Below are 21,034 nucleotides of genomic sequence, written 5' to 3' on the forward strand. Positions count from 1 at the left end.
TGGCTACTGACTCACAGACAGACAGACGGTACAAAAGGAAGATCCTAGAAAGAGATCTCTACATGCAGGCACTTGGTAAATGATGAAGGTGGCAGTGTGAGTTTGCAGGGTGGGGAAGGACAGCCTTCCCAATGGAGTAATTGGCTAGCCACACGATTTTTTTAAGTATATTTCTTCTACAGATATCTTTTGTCCATTTTTCTATGGGTTTTTGTCTTCTGTTGATATTCTCTATTATGTCTATTAACCCTAACATCATATATGTTGAGGTATCTTCCACACTCGACCGTTTCTGTTTGAACCCTCTTTTTTGGTGACTTTACGTACACGGAAGTTTTTACCTTATACGTTGTCAAATCGTTTGGTCTTTTCATTTCTGGCTTCTGGGTTTCATGTCTTGCTTAGGCAGGGTGAGCCATTTATTGTTTACAAGGCACTTTCATTTCCATATTCTCACACAGGCCTGGGCCACCCGGACCCAGCAAGTGCATATTATCTCCACTGGAGAGATAAGAAACGGGAAGGTCACCGAGGGTAAATGACTTACCTCGGGTCACCCAGTTACTTCGGGGAAGACTCAGAGCCAGTTTGGGGATTCTCACAGCCTTCAGTCCAAGGTCACCACTCCCTACTCCTGGGACCATTGGGCCAAGACCATTCCTCTCACCCCTCCACTCCACTCCCCAGCAGGTGACCTGTCTGCCTCCTGTTGTCAGAAAGCTGTAGCCCTTTCTTCCCTCCCTGGGGCACCTCCTGTCCCTTTTAGTGCTGCATTCTGGACTCCCTGACAGCTTTGCTCCTTGCCTCTCGATGGGCCTCCCATGGGTGGAGGCAGCCCTGTGCCCCCTGGAGGCACTGCATCTTGGGCTGGGTCTGCTGGTTCCTTAGCCATCCTCCTCGGACCTGGTCTCCAAACACATCTGGTCATCCTCATCAGATCTTCAGCATATGCAGAGTCATGAGTGTGACATTAACTTTTTCAAGTCCAACACATTTGGAGGGAGCCCCTTCATGTAGAGACAGAGGTACGAGGGGGTAAAGATGTTGTGGAGGAAAAAGGACAGATCATCTGTGAGGGTTTAGAGGGCGCGTCGGAGAAGTCCTCCAGGCAGAAAGGGAATCTAGGAGAAGGACTGGTGTCGGGACGGAGAGGGGGAAAAGCAGGGCCAGTCAGAGGGAGGGAGTGGAGGTGGAAGTAGGAAGGGGTGAGGTCCGGGCAGAGTCCCTAACAATCCCACCTGGAGCTCAGACTTTATCCAGTTGGCCATGGCCATGGGCTCTTAATGGGAGCCTGTGGATGGGTGCCTCCAAGTATGGTCCAGGGACTCCGGCCTCAGACTCATACACATACCTGTTAAAATGTAGAATCCAAAGCCATCCCAGGCCTGCTGAATTAGGGGTGAGAGGTGGAAACCTGCACAGGAAACATCTCTGTGCACTCATGGTGGAGGCCACTGTCCTCAAAAACCCATGGATGGCTTCAGGGAAGCCTAAGAACCCTATCATGTTGGTGAAGTTTGCATCTGATCTCAGGATCTGGTGCCCGGCTTCCATGCCATTCTCACCAAGTCCCTGACTCAGGGACTTGGTAGACTCCTGACCCAGTCTAGCAGAGACCCTCTCCGGTGGAGGGAGTGAAGGTAGAGAAGGGACTTGGCCGGCGAGGTGGCTTAGATCACCTCCGCAGAACCTGTCTCTGTCCCAGCTCAGAAGCCGCTCGCTCTGTCGTTTCTGTCCTTCCAGCAAACACCCATCGCTCCTCACCCTCTCTGCCTCTAGGAGGGCTCCCTAGCCCTGACAGATGGGCAAGTGTCCTTCCTGTGTGTCCCAGGCTAGTCCAGTACTTTCCTCACTCGGCAAAGGTTGATCAGGACCTTACTATGCGTCGGAAGCATCCCACTCCCTTTTTGAAGTTTTCTCACTGAATCCTCAGGCCTAGAGGTAGGTGTTGCTATTACCCCGAAGCTCAGAGAACTTAAGTCACTTTCCCAAGATCACCCAGCCAGTGAGGGTATTCCTGCCTCCTGAGCCCATGGTGTCCATAACCATTCTGATCCCGTGACTTTAGATATTTGGAGAATGAAAGAGTCCACGAGTAAATGCTATGTTCCCCAACTCTGCAAGCAGGACAGACTCTCCCCTCCTGGGAATGTGGCCTCAGAAGCCCCCTATTCTGAGTGTGGCTTGTGTGCAAGGCACCACGGCAGGCCCTTTGCACATTTACCCTGTTTCATCCTCTCAGCCGTGAGTCCGGTTCTAGTGATTATTCCCATTTTGCAGATGAGGAAACTAAGACTCAGGGAGGTTAGGTCACTTGCCTGAGGTCCCAGAGCCAGCAGGTGACACAGCTCTGGGGTTGGAACCAGGCAGCCTGGGTGCAGAGCCTGTGCTAATGACCACTGTGGACCCCAGCAGCAAACATGCTGGTCACAGGATGGACATGACCTGCGGTTCAGTGCAGTGATACCCAGCAAGGAAGCCGTAGTGATGCAGCCGGGAGGGGGAGGAGCAGGAATCCTGAATTGACATCACTCCTTCCTGCAGCAGAGGAACTTTAAAAAGGCTTTGCACGTCAGCCCAAGGATTAGGAAATCCCAGAGTAACTGTGTGGGACGTGTCTCGCTTCAGCACTGACTAAGGGCCTGGAATTAATCTCTCCGCCTGGCTCTTGGCCCCTGGTGCCTCCAGGCCTCACAGGAGGGACAGCTTGGCCCTCCAGATCCCTCAACCCCAGCCCCTACCCATGTCCTGGGATGCGGGAGGTTCCCCCCTCTCGGAGTGGAGGAGCCCCAGCCAGGAGCCAGGGACCCATTCTGGTCCTGCTTCTTGGTCCTGCTTCCACCCCAGGTCCTTGTCCTGCTTCCACCCTAGGCCAGAAAGGTCCAATCACCCCTCCCTCTTGCCTCTGGGGAGTCACTGGGCTCTAGCATCTGGTGTGGGACACGGTGGTGCACATTTCCAGCTCAGTTCCCTCCTCTAGCAGGGTTCACAGGAGCCCTGTGACCTGTTCACTGCTGGTATCTCTTCCTCTTGTCACCCACACTCCTTCTGTACTGCATGCTGGGATTTCAGCCTTGAACTCACTTGGCTCCTTCTTACTGCTGGAGGTGGACCTGCCTCGTCTGGACTGAGCTCCATACCCCATGCTCTCCCTGGCCCCCAAGTGCACAGCACCCCTCATGGGCCCAGCACAAGCTCTATTCTAAGGGGGTTACTGACACAGGGGCACAAAGAGGGCTCATATTCCATCACCCTGCCCCTTGGGCATGCCCTCTGTGCCCGTCTCTGCATGGCTCATCCCGTCTTACCCTCACAGCCACATGTGGGGATAGCTATAATTATCCCATGTCACAGATGAGGAAAGACAGGCTCAGAGATGGTAAGGGCCTGCCCAGGGTCACACAGCTAAGTGACGGAATGGCATTTGAACCCAGAAACTTGGTCCCAGAGCCCATGTGTTTAATCATCGGCCTTCAGCAATAGCTGGGGCTCTCAGAAAGGTCAAGGCTAGAGGGGAATGACCTGGGCTTTAGAGCCAGGGAGACCAGGAATCACATTCTCCACTCTAGGCTATGTGACGCCAGCCAGGCCCTTGGCCTCTCAAAGCCTCAGTTTCTTCATTGGTGAAGTGGGGGAAGGGTTACTGACTCAGATCCAGTGAGACCACAACGCTTGGTGCACTCGACAAATATCTAGCGTGTACTCTGTGCCCGGCCCTGGGGACACAGTGGTAAACATGGCAGTCATCATCCCCTGCTCTGGAGCTCCCAGCTTGGTGGCAGAGGCAGGAGAGGAACCAGGAGCTCAGGCGGTGGTAGGACTTCTTGGGAGCACTGAAGAGAGGAGTCAAAAAGGGGTGTGCCTAAGCCGACCAGGAACTGGGGGAGGTACAGGGAGGAGTGGGGAATATTCCAGGAAGGGGAGCTGGCATGGTTCAGGCCTGGAGACGGGAGAGTACCCTGGACATCCAGAGACTGAGGCGGTCAAACAAAGGACTGGGAAGAAAAACCACTTCCCGCTGAGTGATTGGGAAGGCTTCTTGGAGGAGGCGGCTTTGATCTGGGCTGGTTTGCCCTTTAGCCATAGTGTGCTGGGCATCCTCAGGGGTAAGGACAGCACCAGTAAAGGTACAAGGGTCAGGCTTCTGCACGGCAGAAGAAACAAAATGAGACAGCAACTACCAAATGAGAGATAACATCTGCAAACCATCTGTCTGATAAGAGGTTGACAACCAAAATATCTAAGGAACCCCTATAACTCAACAGCAAAACAAAACAAAACAAAACAAAAACCCAAATGAACAAACAAAAACCCCACAAAGTATCTGACTTAAAAATGGGTGGAAGTAGAACGCTTGGTTGGTTGGTTGGTGGAACGCGCCTCTCTTGATCTCAGAATCGTGAGTTAGGGCCCCAAGTTGGGTGTAGAGATTACTTAAAAATAAAGCCTTTAGGGCGCCTGGGTCGCTCAGTGGTTTAAGCCGCTGCCTTCAGCTCAGGTCATGATCTGAGGGTCCTGGGATCGAGTCCCAGATCGGGCTCTCTGCTCAGCAGGGAGCCTGCTTCCTCCTCTCTCTCTCTGCCTGCCTCTCTGCCTACTTGTGATCTCTCTCTGTCAAATAAATAAATAAAATCTTAAAAAAAAAATAAAATAAAGCCTTTAAAAATATGGGCGGAGGGGCGCCTGGGTGGCTCAGTTGGTTAAGCTGCTGCCTTCGGCTCAGGTCATGATCTCAGGGTCCTGGGATCGAGTCCCGCATCGGGCTCTCTGCTCGGCAGGGAGCCTGCTTCCCTCTCTCTCTCTGCCTGCCTCTCTGTCTACTTGTGATTTCTCTCTGTCAAATAAATAAAATCTTTAAAAAAAAAAAAAGGCTTAAGTTGCCCAGATTTACCATTAAAATATATATATATATATATATATATATATATATATATATATGGGCGGAAGAACTGATTAAACATTTTTCTAAAGACGTATAAATGGCCAATGTGAAGAGATGCTCAACATCACTAATTATCAGTGAAAAGCAAATTAAAATCACACGAGGTATTACCTCACACCTGTCAGGATGGCTAGTGTCACAAAGGCAAGAGATGGCAAACATTGGCGAAGCTGAGGAGAAAAAGAACCCTTACATCCAGCTGGAAGGTTGGAAAGCCTGTGGTCCACATGGGGGTAGAGAGGCCCTGGAGGATAGCGGGAAACATTGGAACCAGGTCAGGGATGGCCTCGAAGACCACACTAGGGTGCTTAGACTTTGTGTGTTGGGCCGTGAGGAGCCCCTGAAGGTGTCTTAGCTAAAGAGAGTCCCGGTCATGGTATGCTTCAGGATGATCAATAACCTCAGACGTGGAAGCTTCCACCTTGTCCTTTCAGAAGGGGAACAAGTGCCCTTGAGAATTCTGTGATTTTCCAGAGCTCTGTTACTTCCCCATGTTTGTGACTTCTCTAGTTCCTTGCAGTGATTACCATGAAACCCGAAACCAAAAAGAGACTATGGACCTGCCCTAAGTCTGTCAGACGGAGAAGAACCCTAAGAGGGTATAAGGAGCTGCTGGAGAGGGCAGGCGGGATACCACCAGGAACCCAGAGAGAAGCGCCAGGGGGTGAAGCCAGTGGGAGGAAGTCCCAGGGAGACAGTCTGGCTTCTGTGGTGTCCCTCAGTCCCTGCTGGATCCGGAAAAGAGCCAGCCTCCTGCCCAGGCTGGGACCCCCTCATGAGGCCGTCGAGGCAGCCATAGCAGATTTTATTCTGAGCTGTGGGAATCTGTGATAGCCCAGAGAAGCCCCGGGACCCCACTCCAAGAAGAGCCCCACCCAGGGATTCTGGGAACCACATCCTGAGTGGCAGCCAGCACGCTGATGCCGGGGCCCAGTCTGCTGCTCCCTCTGGGTCCGGGAAGTGGCCTTAGAAACTCCCAGAAGAAGGTGGTCGAAGGACACGGGACGGGCAGGCAAGAGCGTCCTGTGTGTGACCTTGGGCCAGCCCTCCATGGCGCTGAGCCTCAACTTCCTCCTCAGGAGCTGAGGGAGCCCTTGACTTATCTCCCAGGCTGATTGTGATCATCACATGGGACCACTGTGAGGAACAGCGAGGGACACGTGCAGGGCTCAGGTAGCCAGAGCGAGCTGGGTTTCCCAACAAGCAGGTGCCCTCTGAATGTGGGCTGGAGGCCATCCCTAGGGGGGCCCTGAATATCAGCGTCGGAGGCAAGTTCCTGCCTTGGCCAGTCTTCTCAGCCCTCTGGTCACTCCACGGAGAAAGTCTCCACTTGGCGCCCTCCCTCTTTGTCTCTGTTCTACCCCTGGTTTGTAGCTTTTTCCTGCAAACAGAAGAGGCTCCGGACTTCCTTCAGGAAGTCAGGGCACCTGGCCAGAATTGAATAATGTTGTTTTCATCACTTTTCTGTTTGATTTTTTAGCTTCTCAGAAGCTTTATGATTTTACATAAAGGCAACGTTTGGATTCCAGTAACATTTCAAATGTTTATTCTGTTTCCTAAGCAACTCTGTGTCTAGGAATTTAACCTATGGAAATAGATACTTACAGAATGTACAAATAGAAGTATACTTTACGGGGGTATCTGGGTTAATGTCAGGTCTTGATCTCAGGATCACGAGTTCAAGCCTAGCATGGAACCTACTTTAAAAATAATATACAAACAAGCAATCAAACAAACTTTATGAACAATGGTCATTCCAGCATAACTGAGAACCTGGAAACACTAAATGTCTATTACTAGGGGACTGGTCAAATAATGTACGGCTCAGGCATACTTTAAATTATGCGCAACTTTCACAATGAACACATTACTTTCTACACATACCACCAACCTGTGAGTATTCCCAGGATGTGTTCTTAAGGGGAAAAACAAAAAGTTGCAGAATGGTAGTGGTAGTTTTATTTAAAATTGTAATTATATATTTACACATACAGGTACAGATACAAAATGCAAATATTAGTGTAGCTGTAAGGGGGGCAGGGAGCCCCAGAAGGATATAACTGAAACATCAATGGTGAGAGGTGAATTTTCCATAAGATAAATTCCTACACACACAGTTGCTAAATGAGGAAAAGACATTTACAATGTTACTGGAGTCTAGAATACAAAATATACCAAGGAAAGACTTTCTATATTGGATATTTTGAGAGTGGATTTTTTTTTTAAATTTTATATTTGACAGACAGAGATCACAAGTAGGCAAAAAGGCTGGAAGGGGGGGGGGGGAGCAGGCTCCCTGCTGAGCAGAGCCTGATGCATGGCCTCGATCCCAGGACCCTGAGACCATGACCTGAGCCAAAGGCAGAGGCTTAACCCACTAAGCCACCCAGGCACCTGAGAGTGGATTTTTAAAATACCGGTGTATGTTGCATAAATAACTTTTATAAAAGTAATTTTTAATTATTATGAAGTTGAACAAAGAAATAAAAGAGAAATTTAGACCGTGTCCCCTAGGGCAGAGGAAGGACGTTGGTGGGGGTTATGAGCCGTGCATCAGCTGAAGGGTAGGGCCCCACGAGCAATGGCTCCTTCCAGTCTTTCCCTCTTTTTCCAGGAACAAGGCCCCGGCTGTGAAGAAGGCAGCGGAAGAATTGTATAGTCCAAGTGGCTCATCCGTCTGGGAGGAAAATTCCAGCTCACCGATTGCCTTGGGCCTGCCTGAGCAGCAAGGCTGGGAGGCAGGAGGCAGCAAGAGGTGACCTGCAGTTCTCCCCTCCCCCAACTCCTGCACGCCCTCCCCTAGCGCTCAGGTTCACTTTAGCTCTTTCCTCTTATCCGGCCCTTCCCTATGCTGCCTGGGCAGCACACAGGTCTGCAGTCTGGAGACAGGGGTTGGGACCCAGGCTTCTCCGGTCCCCAGCTCTGCAACCTTGGCTCTGCAACCTTACCTCCCTGAGCGCCGACCCGGGAGTCTGCCGGGATCCTGTCCCTGCCCCCCTGACCAGATGGCCTTGGGCAGTTCGCTTCCAAACCTTCTGGAACTGACTTCGAATGTAGTATGAGGACAGTAGTGGTGCCTATTCCCCTGGGTTGGTGTGAGGGTAAAATGAGAAAAGGTTCACCGACCTTTCCTCGTCCTTTCTCTCTCTGTGACATCATTAGCTCCATTTACTGCTGGAGAAATCGAGGCCTGGTGTGGTGTAATCTAGCCCAGGTCCCCTAGGGAGCAGGCCTGAAGTGAAGGGAGCCCAAGTCTCCTGACCAGGGAGGCTTTTCCCATGAGCCAGGATAATCCCCAACTGGAACGTAGGTTGTTTATTCTCTTTCCCGGGCAGATCTGGGGATTGGCTTATTCATCTTCTACCACACCCAGGGAAAGAGAAGGTCACAGGCTCGAGGTGCTCTCTGAAGCCAGGTCCCCCAGGAGGGTGGGCTTTGTGTGGCCAGGCCATGTGGCGGGTGGGGTTTTCCCCTGGCGGGTTCCGCTGCCCCTGCGTTGGCGGCTGGGCCTGTGAGTCAGAGCTGCCCGAGTCTCCCCGTGGGCAGCCACAGCCCCAGACCCATGGCGGCAGTCCAGGGAAGTGTGGGCTTCCAAAGAGAGGTGCCCATGCCCCAGAAGCAAACGGAGATGTCCCTTTCCCCACATCAGAGAGAGCAAGGGATGGCCAAGGTCACACAGTGAGGCATGATAGATAGAAACCCAGGTCTACCTTGGGTGACCCCTGCCAAAAGGCCCAAGTGAGACAGTCAGGAACCCACAACCTGGGTCTAAGACGCTTGCCCTCTGGCCCTTGCTCCCGTTGGTTCTGTTGCCCTGGGGTCTGTCAGGCCTGGGCTGTGCCGTGCAGCCAACTGTGAAGATGGAGCTGGCAAGCAGGCACCAGGACGCCTGGCCTCTGCCAGCCCCATTCGACTGAACTGCTGTGGTCATAAGGGGCCAGGGGCCTGCTGGGTCTGCACCCTGCTGCCCGGCCTCGACCTCGCTAGCTCAATTGTGTCAGAGGCACAGCGGGGCCTCGCTCACTCCCCAGCCTCACCCTGGCCGCACCCACCTCCTCTCCCCGCCTACCCTCCTCTCTCTCTTCCTCTTCCTTCCCTCACTTGCCGTCTCTCCTCACTTCTTTCTGCTCCCTGACACCCATGGGTGCTTGTCTGCTCTGTTCCTACTTGAGACCCCACTGCTACTCACCCAGGCCTGGAATCTGGGCTGGAGCCAATGCTTGTCCCAAGCCACACCAGCCTCCCTCTAGCCTGCGAGTAGAATGGGGGGGAGGGCAGGGGGTGTCCGGGCTTACCAGCCAAAGCCAAAGCACATGGTGTGGCGGGGCGGGGGCCACAGGAGGGGCTCAGGCTTCTCTACAGGAGCCTGTGAACCGTCTGGCCAGCCCAGAGCCAAGCACTGTGGAGCTGGAGGGGCCTTCCCGTTTCACACCCTGGGAAGCCATGACCCAAGGCCCAGGCTGTCCAGCCGCTAGCAAGCGGTGGAAGAGCGTGCGAACCCCATTTTACAGATGGAACTGAGGCTCCGAGCTAGAGGACACTGTGTGGGGACACTGTGGCTGGGGCTCAGCCCCATCTGCCCCACTCCACTCCTGCCATCTCCATGGCACAGGGACTTAAACCCGCGACAGACCATGAAATCCATGAGTGAGATGCACCAGGTTTAATATTAAAATCTTTCTCTTAAAAAAAAAAAAAGTACACAGATAGGAAAATTTGATGGCATATAAAATAGCACTTCTGCTGTATAAATGTGAGTTAATGTGAGTCCTAAAAATACTTGTAAACCTAGGTGATTACATCTTTGGTACCGTAGTGAGAATTCCCTCCCTCTCCCGGCCTGGCAGAGGGGGCTGCCGCCCACTTCCGGCTCTGTTCCTGCCAGCAGTCTTGGCCACAGCCCTCACTCCCCTTGTTCCCCTGATGCCCACTGAGCCGGGGTGTGGTTGGCAGAGAGAATGCAGTGAGTGGACCTGGGCAAGGAGTGAGCCGTATCCCACGGGTACTCCCTCAGGAACTAGGCAGCTGCTGGGTGAGAAGGCAACCCCCAAAATACCCACCTTTTGCACCCCTCTCAGGTTCCCTAGAAAGGCTTCTTGTACTCTCTGGGGTCCCCCAGGAGCCCTCACTGTCCACGATGTCTGTGGCACAGACTTGGACAGCAGGTGCTGGACGGCAGACCGCACAAGGGGTCGGATCTGATCCTCTCTGCCTCCCTCACTCAGGATGGCTCCAGGGCTCACTGGTGGGTCTGAGAGGGGCCCCGTAGTCCTCCCATGGGGCAGCTGTTGGGGGCTTTCCAAGACACTGCCTGTCACTCCAAGTCAAGGCCTAGGCAGCTGGCCTTTTGGGGCTTGCTGGAGGTCCGGGGAAAGGGGCACAGTTCCTGGTGCCCAGAGTGTGATGCATGGTCTGGAATTTCCCCAGACCCCAGCTGACCCCTAGGATGGAAGTTTGGAGTGTTTGGCTTTGCTTCTTCTGGGCAAGTGTGCCACCCCCTGGAAGATTTGAGAGTGTTAGTGCCACAGGCACCAGAAGTCAACGAGTCCACCTTGCTCATTTATCAACAGGGCAGACAGGCCCAGAGAGGGCGAGGGATTCCTCCAAGGTCCCACATCAGGTCCAATGAGCCTCCTGATGGACATTCCTCGCCAGCACATCTGCATGCTCCTTACAGATGCGGGGCCCGCCTGACCCTGGAGACTCTGGCGGGTGGAGTAAGACGAGCGGTGATAAGGAAGGAGACCCCGGCACTTAATGGGGCCAGGCAGACATGGACACGGGCACTTGTACAACGAGGTGTGCCCCAAGTGCCCGGGACAGGGCTGTGGGCCAGAGTGTCCTGAACTTGGCTCAGCCCCCAGCAGGGAGCATGGATGGCCCCAGACCAGCTCGGGCCTGAGAAAGTGGAAACTGGCATCAAGGAGACGTGGCTTCCCGATGAACATCACTGTCCGAGGCCAGGCCCCCGCTCAGTCAGGAGCCGGGGATGCCAGGGTCCCTTCCCCAGCTCTCTGGTGGATGAAAGTGCGAGGAGAGAGCTACAGCTCCTGGAGGAGCAGCTGTGCGACCAGAAGAACATTAATCTGTGCCTCCTGAACGCCGAGCATCTCTAGGGATTCCAGCCTCCCCACCTGTCAGCCAGGGCGAGAAGCCCAGATCGTGAGTCACCGGGCCCGGAGCTCCCATCCTGCAGATGGAGAAACGAAGCGCCCCGGGAGACCCCTGGCTCCCATCACATGGCCCCCCCAGTGGCAGAGGCCGGTCACGATCCCTGCAGCCTTCTTGCCTCCTAACCCACCCCAGTGGCTGGGGTGCCACAGGCCAGGGGCAAGAGCTTTCTAGAAAGTGACAGTAGATGGGAGGCCAGCCCAGCAGGCGGTGGGCGCTGGGAGGCAGAGGGAGAGCTTCGGGTGGGGCAGGGTGGGGCCAGCCCCCTACAGGAAGCTGTCCTCTGCCTCGGCCCGGGGCCCAGGGCAGCTTGGATCCAGTGGGGGCTGCGGCTCCGTTGGGGGCTCAGGCTGGGGCTCCGGCTCCTCTTGGGGCTCCAGGGGACTGTCACAGGAGATGGTAGAGGAGGTGTTGACTTCATTCAGGGTGGAGCTAGGAGGAGAAGGCAGGTGAGTGGGGGTCCGGGCGGGGGCCACATTAAGATAACAGCAGTGGCCCTGAGCTTTTTGTGCCTTCGAGCCCGCACCCTTTAGGTCATCCAATCCCTGTCAGGACTATGCGAAGCACCACGTCGATGGGCGCTCCTGTTTTCATCCTCAAGAGGACGAAACAGAGGCCGGGGGAGTTAGAGGCAGCTTGTGCGAGGGCGCCGGACAGGCCAGCGTTCATGCCTTAAGCTGTCTGAGCTCTGAGCTTCGCTCTTCTGTACACGGACTGCCTGTAGCCCTGCAACCTTTGCTCCTCAGGAAGGCAGAGAGGGCCTTCTAATTCTCCTGGTGCTCCGAGTGCCCAAGGAGAGATGGAGGCTCGTGGAGACAGGGCCTGGCCGGCCTCACAGCAGCTGGAGCCACAGCTGGAGCCACAGCTGGAGTTTGAAGCCTGCCTGTGGCTACTGCCACTTCACCGGAGAGTGGATCTGGTTTTGGGGGGGGCTGGTGTCTGGCCTTGTGGGGGACTCTCCTCTCCAGCTGAGGGAAGGTCCTGTCTGAACCCGAAGTCCAGGCCTTCCTGCAATCCCCGCCCACTGTAACTTCGCCACATCTCAAGGCAAAAGAAAAGCACGAATCTCCTTCCAAGTCAGAATTCTGGCCTCAACCCCTGTGGGCACCAGACCTCCTACAACCACAGCCTCCTACAGCCAGGCTCCCGGGGCCCTTGGGATGTGGTGCTGGAGAACGGAGCCCAGGCCAGGGCTGAAGTGACCCCAGAACAGTACACAGGTGCTGGGGATGCTGATTAGACTTCCTCCTTCTCTGTAGGGCCTGGATAGGGCCTCGGGAGAGGAGCGGGGACAAGGCTTATGGGGGCCACTTTCCAGGAAACTGCTACCTTGCAATTAAATTTCAGACATTCTGTCTCTTACCAGCCTGCCCTTTCCCCCTGAGCTCATCAGAAGCCAAATGAGTCCAGTCCTCCCTTCTGCTCACTGGCAGGAATCAGTACTCACCCCAGATAATGGACTTCTAAGGCAAGCCTGGCGGCATGAAGACACACACACACACACACACACACACAATTGCCTTGGGCCTCAGGCCAGAGCAGCTACCTGGCAAGGCTGGGAGAACTCTCCAGTGGGCCCTCATCAGCAGCCTCGGGTTTTGGGTCAGGCAGGGGGATGATGTAGGCATTGTCACCCTCGTTGGGCTGCACAGCAGTGTAGAGGACAGAGCTGGTGTCCAGGGGCGATCGGAGGCCATGGAAGCCAGGCAAACGGGCTTGGGACCGAAGGACGGCTGGGTGGTCGCTCCTCAGAAACTCCTCATCGACCTGCTGGTACTTCTGCTCCACGGGGAGGGAGGGCCAGAGAAACAGCGAGGTCAGGCCCCAAATGCTGTGGGGTTCATGTACCATGAGACCCTGACCTCGCCCCTCCTGCCTTGTGTGAATTGGGCAACTGGTGCTCGGAGAGGAAGGGGAATTGTCCGGAGCCACACACAGCTGGCGGCTCTCCCAGGTGCCATCACACAAGACCAGGTAGGCTCGGGGGGCCCCCCAGGGAGGGGATAGTCAGCAGACTAGCGCCTGTGACCCTAACACTCCCCTTACTTCAGAACAGACAGGTGTGGGCTGTCACCTTGCTTCAACCTCCTTCACTGTGGCCTCAGCATCCCTAAGTGCTAAGTGGTGACAACCCAATCATCTCACTGGGTGCTGAGCTGTGACTAAACGTGGGTGGGAATGTGGTTAGGAATGGGTCAGGGGAAAAGGGGTGCGCACCACCCCTCCCTGTAGCTCCCTCTGGTGGACAGGTTGGGTTCTGCCTTAACTGAGCCCGAAGAGGAAATCGAAGCAGCATCAGGGCGGTCAGACCCTTATCGGACATGCAGCCTAAGGTTGTTCAGATTTCTGAGGGAGCCCCAGGCCTGGCATGAGGAGGGATGCGGGACGAAGGGGGCTGTGGGCAGCGGCTTCCATGCAGGATTTCATTTCAAAAAATGCTGTGCTGTTAAAATAAATTCAACTCACAGCCCCAGCCCATCCCTTACTAGTACCAGCAGGGAAAATGAAGCCCGAGAAGCCCGAGAAGGTACAGGGCGGTCCCTCAAATACCAGCATGACACACAGAGCCTTGTACCCAGTGTCTGACTTCTGGACCAGAACTCTCCGTTTCGCTGCCTCAACATACCTTTTTGTACCCCTCACCCAGCAGCCTCTCGAGAAGCAGCACCAGCTGGGAGAAAGGAGGCCGGATCTCAAACTTCTCTTCCCAGCACTTCTGCATGATCTCGTAACTGGGGAGAGGCACAGAGGGGGTCAGAGTCTTTGGCTCCGGCTCTGCAGCCTCCCGGAAGGGAGTTGGGGAGGACCGGTGGAGAGGGATTGCTTTTCCTATTCCTTAGCAGTCCCTCCTCCCGCGGGCAGGTTCCGTGGGGTCGACCGCATCGGTGAGCACGTGGCCCAGGTCTGGCTGGTAGGAGTTTGCACGGTTCTCAGCTCAATGCCTGGCTCTGGATGGGCACGTGTCCCCAGCTGAGCCCTTGATGGTCAGCTTGGAGCCTTCCGCCCGAACTATGGTGAAAGCAGCAACCAGGTAGCCATCTGGCCTTAAAATGTGGCCAGCGCGAAGGGAAGCAGACCTGGGTAGAACCAGATTCCTGAGGACAGCCTCTGAACACCTAGATCCAGCTATATGGAGGTTTTTTAGATCTCTGGACAAATCCATTTTTGCCTTAAGCAAGTTAAATTGGATAACTATTGTCTGCACCGAAAAAAATCCTCGCAAAGGCTCCACTCACATCTCGTCGGAGGCGTGGGCAGGCTGGGCCATGCGGTACCCCCGCTTGATGGCATTATAGAACTGCTCGTTCATGGGCAGCTCTGGGTACGGGGTGCCACCTGCAGGGGGGCAGAGACAAGAGACACACCGGCTCAGAGGTGCTGGAAGAGGGGCAGAGGGAAGCACACCAGCCCTAGAATGGACAACGGTATAATGGCCTTGGCATTGAGACTCGTGAGCCCCCTTTAGAGGCTCTGGACAGAGACGGAAACCCTCCCCAGAATCAGAGAACCAGAGAAACCAGAATCATCTAGGCTTTTAGATGTCACTTCCAAACCCATCCATAATCGGCTGGGGAAGTAAAGAGACCCAGAGAGGACAAGGGATTTGCTAAGGTCTTGTAGCCGTGAGAAAGCAGTAGAGAACTGTAACTTGCACCAGAGCCAGTCCCACAGCCCCACCAGGCTAGAGGCACACGGGGGCAGGGTAGGGGCCGTGCCCCTGACGGCTGGGGGCCAGGGGAGCGTACCCAGGGTGAAGATCTCCCAGAGTAGGATCCCAAAGGACCACACGTCGCTCAGGGTGGTATAGAGGCTGTTGAAGATGCTCTCGGGGGCCATCCACTTCAGAGGCAGGAAGGTCTGGGGGAGGGCGGCACCGCACTAAGTATAAGGAGGGCCAGGGCCCACTCCACACCTGGCAGTTTCCCCCCAGTACCTGACTCCCGGGCCCTGAGAACCCACCTCTGTAGGCATGCAGATCCCACAGGCATCCCAGTACTGGCCAGGGGACCGGAAGGCCAAGTCCCTCTACCCACAACTGGTAACATGGCAGTCCCATCCCTGAGAAAGAGCCCCAGGTCTGAGGTCCCTCTTTCTGACCCCAGTAGAGGCCCCTGGACCGGTTGGTAGAGAGCAGGAGAGCCAGAGAGAAGCCAAGGAACCCCCTGCTCTGAGCCGGCCACCTTCGATCTCTGCGGTCTAGAGTCCCTCCAGCTCTGGGATTCACCGTCCTCTTGTGGAAAATGGGAACATGAGTGGCTGACAGAATGGTCACATTTTAACCAAATACCCATTTGACCTGCTCCCTTTCCATGCTTCCCTTACGCCCCCCTGCCCCCGTCATGACTGGTGACTCTGAGTCCTGGGCTCACCTCACAACCTTAGCACTCCACTTCCCCACCCCCCACCCCATGCACAGCTGGTGGCTTCCCCTCCTGGGCCTGCACACATGGCTAGGCAGGCCAAGCCTGTCACCGCTGGACAGGGCAGGTCACGAGGCACTCAGTCCTCATCTCCCACGTGCCACAGCCACGCTGACCAGGAGAGAACCTGCTCCCAGGGTCAGAGGCACATGGTACTCACGCTGCCTTTGGAGATATAGTTCGAGTCTCGCATGATGTCACGAGCCAGGCCGAAGTCACAGATCTTGACCAGCTTGCCCTCACAGATGAGCACATTTCTGGCTGCCAGATCTCGGTGGACACACTGGGTTGGGGGAGATGGGAGCTGAGGCCTTGGGGGCAGTTGTGGGGAAAGACCTCCCCACCAAGGGCTTGGGGAAAAAGGTATCACCACACAGGTGAGGGGAGCCACCCAGTGAGGGCGTTCACTGTCCTCACCCACCACAGGGGACACAGCTGCCATACAGAGCTTTGTACTTGGAGGACCCTGGCCGGCTGGGTGGCCCACCTCCCCACAGTGACCACACGTACGTTCTTGGAGGCCAGGAACTCCATGCCATTTGCCACCTGGTAGCTGAAGCCCACGAGATCCGTGTAGCTAAGCACTGGGGACTCGTTGATCAGAGTGGCCCGACAGGTCCTCTCAGGAGCTAGGGGAGAACAGAAGTTCACCTACCAGTGTGGGTCTCCACATGGCCCAAAGGACCCCTGCCCTTTTGCTCACTGCAGCTGACTCTGTTACAGGTAGCTACTGATCCTCTAAGTCCTCCAAAAAAAGGAAGACAATTTTCAAACATCTAATGCAAACCTCTCCTATCTCATCAGTGTGCTTTCATGGGCCAGAAAAGCCTTTGATGTTAGCCCCAGGTCACCTTTGCTCAGCCTGACCTGCCTGCTTCTCAGGGACCCTGGGTCAGCCCGGGAGCCTGGGGCCTCCTCTGGGCCCATGCCCCAGCAGGCCCAGGACTCCCTCCACCCCAACTCTTTCCGCTCTGGATCCAGAAACAGAGGTTCACTCTGGGGCTCCCTCTCAGAGCAGCTGTGTGCAGGTGGCTAACCTCAGTTTCTGCATCTTTGAAATGGGGACAAGCCACCTTCCTCCCCCTGTTGTTGCGAGCCTGGGCATACGAAAGGCTCTGATAGGAACACACGACTGCATAGGGGTGGGGGCCGTGCTGAGGTGAGGACCCACCGGTGGGGACGTAGTTGTCATAAGGGGCCATGTAGCTAGAGGACTCAATGTCTGCATATTTGACGCCTCCTTTCATGTCCAACATGGGCACGTAGTCTACCGACTCGTCTTTGCTCATGTCCATGTAGCCACCGTCGCTCTCCCCGGGCAGAGACACATGGCTGGGGGAGAGAGGGACGTCACAGGAGGAAGGGCCACAGGGCTTTCCTTTTGCTTCCTTTCCTGCCCCTTCTCGCCCTGAGGCCCCACAAGGCCCTGTCACTCATGGGTTTCCTCTCTCCCTCCACCACTCCTCTTCCTCTAGTCTGTCACCATTTGAATGGCCACGCAGCGCGCCCTTCCCCCCAGCCTGTGGGGTCCTAAGCTGGGCAGCGGGGTGCTGGGATAACATAAGACCCCGTGCATGTCCCCGGGGAGCTCACGCCTAGGCGTGATCACAGCACTCGAGTGCGAGGGTCAGAGGAAGGGCAGGTAGCACAGTGCCTTTCCGGGGATCTCCATTCGGCTGTGATGCCCTATGAGGGCCCAGCCACAGCCCAGAGTGGGCAAGGAGTCATCCTAATGCCTCTGCCTACAGTGCCAGCTCCCTGGAGAGCTAGAGGACCACATGCGCCCATGTCTTTAGAGGTGGACCAAGGACTAGAAGGAAATCGATCCAGTGGGGGTGGGGGGGAGGCAGGGGGCAGGGCTGAGTCTTCCTGTCTTTCGGTGACAGACCGACACCCCAGCTCCTAAACTGTATCTGCCCACCCTGGCCTCAGCTTCCGTCCTGGACAGGGAGGGAGTGAGCAGGTAGGTGCCCCGAGGGCTCCCCAAAGCCTCCTGCGGTACCTGGGCAGCGGAAGCCCGACAGGGAGGGCGTTGCTGTAGAGCTCAGCGCTGGGCGGTCGGCGCTTGTCGGAGCAGCGCTGCAGGAAAGTGTGCTTGTTGCGGTGCAGGTAGTCTACGAGGTCGCCGTAGCGGCAGTACTCGGTGATGATGTAGATGGGTCCTGTGGGGGCACAGGCTCGGGCTCAGACCTGCCGTCGGGGCCGGTGCTAGCTTGGAAAGGCAGTTTGGTAGGATGGCCAAGAGGCTTTGGCACCGGGCTAACCCCGGTTCTTTTCTGGCTTTGGTGAGCAGGAGGGAGATACTTATTCTCGCCGAGCTTTACTTTCCCCATCTGTTAAATGGGGCTAACCCCAGCCACCTCCCTGAGCACTCATAAGATAATGCCTTTGTCAGCTCGGCCCTGGGCCTGGCACAGAGCAAGGACAGGGTGGTAGATGTCACCCATAGGTTTTCAAATGACGGCGAATGCTGGAGCCCAGTATATAGAGCAAAGAAAGGCAACTATTACTTTTCAGGTTACTGTTTCAACCCAAATACAGTACATTTATTTGAAGTCCGTCAGTGGGAACTTGACAATATTGATGAAGACAGACATTTTGAAATGGGTGATCTTGGGGACATAAATTGGCCTCTGTGTGCAGCTCACTTCTGTATTTTATTTTGGTTGCACAATACTGAGGAAAATCCCAAATCTCACAATAAGCTGCAAACAGTGATAATACTTCTTTTTTTTTTTTTTTTTTTTAATGGCCTAACTTGCAGTCAGAGCTTCAAATAAACACACGGACTGGGGAGACTTCATTCTATGATCTGAATGAAAGCAGCTCCCAGTCAGCCTGCTGGTGTTCCCCGAGTGTAGGGACAGAACTCACCTCACAGGGGCCAGGACTTAGGAGTTTGTGGAATGTATTGAGAAAATGTTAAAGAGTCAGAGGACCCCTGGGTTTGCAAACGGCTAGGTCCTTGGGCCTAGAAGGTGATGTGATTCTGTGGGTTTGTGAGTCCTGCCCCCATCTGGGTCTGTGGAATGAGGGCACTGGACAGGGTGGGTACAGACCCTCCAGCTGGAGTGTCCTGTCATCCCTGGACTGAGGAGGGGGCGGGGAGGGGCCAGGCTTGGGCGGCTGGCGTTTTCTGGAGCCCTCTGGGGGAGTGGTTTTGGTACCTCCTTTGGTGCAGGCCCCCAGCAAGTTGACCACGTTCAGATGGGGCCCGAGGTGACTCATGATCTTCAGCTCTGACATGAGGGCCTGCTTCTCGCTGCTGCGGGCTGTGGCTGAGGAGGGAGATGGGGCCTCAGGCCTGCCCTGTCCCTGAGGCCCCAAGGAGGCTGTTCTGCTCCATAACCTACTGTAAGACCCAGATGGCCTAGGGGCAGTGAGGACCCACGAGTAGGGGGAGGAGAAAGTGGGTGGGAGGAAGGTTAGGGAGAGAAGGAGATGCCAGGAGTCGGGGGCAGAGTGAGGAAGATTCTTGGCCAAAGCAGAGCCTGCAGCGGTGCTGGCCCACAGGTGACTGTACTGCTTGCGTCCAGCAAATGAGAGCCGGGGAGTGCCTGACTGTGCGGGGCCGGTGGCAGGGGACACGAGGGGGCCCAGATTTGATGGAGGGGCAGGCTCCCAGGACTCACATTTCAGCATCTTGACTGCCACTTTCATCGTGGCCTGCGAGTGACTCAGGCCGTGAGCCGTGGCCTCCACCACCTGCCCAAAGGCTCCGGAGCCCAGGGTGCGTCCTGGGGTAGAGACAATCCCTTAGCTCCTGGCCCACCACGGAACTACATACCCTGCTCTCTCAGAGGTCAACCCCTCCAGCCAACCGGGACTTAAGGTGTTCCCCTCCAGGAGTCTCCCATAGTGCTTTGCAGCCCTTTCTGATGTCTCATCTAAGTCCTGCCAGCTTTCTGGTCCATCTTTCGTCCCTGGAAGCCTTCCTCCCATCCCCAAAGGGAGTTCAGCTCCTCTGTACACCTTGGCCTTCCCAGCTAGACTAAGCACGGGCCTGACATGCAGCCTGTCCTCAATCCCTACTTCCCCTCTTGCCCACAAGGGGTCCGATCTCACGTAGTCATGGGATCACAGGACCTCAGCGCTGAACCCTCCCTGGGGTTTCACCTTGCCCCATTGTATGGAGAGGGGCACTGAGGGCCCAAGAAGGCAAGACCTCAGACAGTCTTGCCACCCTCCGAAAGTGCCCAGACTGCCCTCGAGAGTGCTCTGGACTGACCGAGCACAAGCTGGTCCCTTGGCAGCTCCCAGGTGGAGTCATAGGGCAGCTGCATAGGATCTACATAGATGTATTCATGGCCGTCGGAGCTCACAGATTCAATCACCTTCCACCGGATCTCGTAACGTGGCTTCTGCAAGACCAATACCAGGGATGGCTCATCAGAGGAGGTCTGGGCTTTAAGACCCACCCGCCATGGCCCCTTATGAGCAGATGGAGCAGGAGACCCTGAGGCCCAGAGAGGGACAGAGGCCTATTTGAAGTCACACAGCAAGTTATTGATAAGGCTCAGGTTCACGGGCTCAGTGAGAACAGGTGTCAAGAGGCCCCAGCTTGGTGCTGGCTGAGGAGCAGCTAATAGCCCAGGGCCCGGCTCATCAGGACCTCCTTGCCAGCTTCTCCCAGAGCACTAGCTGCTTCCCAGATAGAAGTAGCGGGGCAGGCAGTCCTGGGAAGTGACACAAGCTAGGAGCATTCAGCTAGATGTGGACAGCCCATTCTCCAAGCTGGGTCATTTGCAGTGGGAATCTCGGAAAGATGGAAGCACACGATGTTGAAATCATAGGATGTGAGAATCACAGGATTGGGCTCTTAGAATGATAAAATCATGGGTGCTGCAATCCTAACTCAAGAATCTTAAAACATTGGGATTGCAGAATGGTGAAGCCTCGGAACAAAATATTGAAATGACACGTTGGTAGGATTAGAATGCATTTCAGTAGAAGCCTGGGATCCTCTGGAGGTGAGACCTGGGAGAATCCTGGGACTCATGTAGTCCCCCCAGAAAGTGCCTTGCCCTGTGGCTGGGAGGGGCAGGGCTGAGGTCCAGGCAACACCCAGGAAGGCACAGCAATGGCAAGGGACACTGGCTGGCCTGGACCAGGCCCAAGATGGTCCTTGCTGTTGGGGGTAGAGGCAGCTCTCCATCGTTTTACACCAGTGCTCTGTGCCAGGCTGGGCCATGACTGGATCCTGCAACGTTCAAGGGCAGCTGGGGGCTCCATGTAGAAAGAATAGTGTGCCCATGTGCACCCACCAGGCAAGGGTGGGAGCTTACCTTCTGCCACAGCATGATAAGGATGATGAGGGAGATGACTGTGAGGACCACCAAGGCCAGGATGGCCGAGATCACCACCACCTTGAAGGGCAGAGCTGCAGGCAGAGACAAGAGCCAGCCATAAGCAAACGGGGAGCTTGGCAGCTCCCTGGCAGTCCTCCCGTGTCCCCACTGCTGGTCCGGCAAATCCTCTCTGCCTGTCCTGCCCTCCACCA

At 55.4% G+C, this 21,034-nt stretch overlaps 1 protein-coding gene across 3 annotated transcripts in view; it reads right to left on the reverse strand.

Annotated features, from left to right (window-relative positions):
- Positions 1–9,590: 9,590 nt before the first annotated feature.
- PDGFRB (platelet derived growth factor receptor beta) overlaps positions 9,591–21,034 on the reverse strand; it is a 36,802-nt gene continuing 25,358 nt past the window's right edge. For all 3 annotated transcript variants that reach the window (XM_059174027.1, XM_059174026.1, XM_059174028.1), the window contains exons 11-23: positions 20,820–20,914; positions 19,763–19,895; positions 19,167–19,271; positions 18,702–18,812; positions 17,537–17,696; positions 16,706–16,866; positions 16,045–16,163; positions 15,695–15,817; positions 14,860–14,971; positions 14,350–14,449; positions 13,740–13,845; positions 12,660–12,892; positions 9,591–11,545 (exon numbers count right to left, since the gene is read on the reverse strand). In XM_059174027.1, the coding sequence (XP_059030010.1) occupies positions 11,380–11,545; positions 12,660–12,892; positions 13,740–13,845; positions 14,350–14,449; positions 14,860–14,971; positions 15,695–15,817; positions 16,045–16,163; positions 16,706–16,866; positions 17,537–17,696; positions 18,702–18,812; positions 19,167–19,271; positions 19,763–19,895; positions 20,820–20,914 (1,724 nt within the window). In that variant the 3' untranslated portion in view covers positions 9,591–11,379. The remainder of the gene's footprint in view (positions 11,546–12,659; positions 12,893–13,739; positions 13,846–14,349; positions 14,450–14,859; positions 14,972–15,694; positions 15,818–16,044; positions 16,164–16,705; positions 16,867–17,536; positions 17,697–18,701; positions 18,813–19,166; positions 19,272–19,762; positions 19,896–20,819; positions 20,915–21,034) is intronic.

This window comes from Mustela lutreola, chromosome 5 (genome assembly GCF_030435805.1).
Source record: "Mustela lutreola isolate mMusLut2 chromosome 5, mMusLut2.pri, whole genome shotgun sequence".
Taxonomy (NCBI): Eukaryota; Metazoa; Chordata; class Mammalia; order Carnivora; family Mustelidae; genus Mustela; species Mustela lutreola.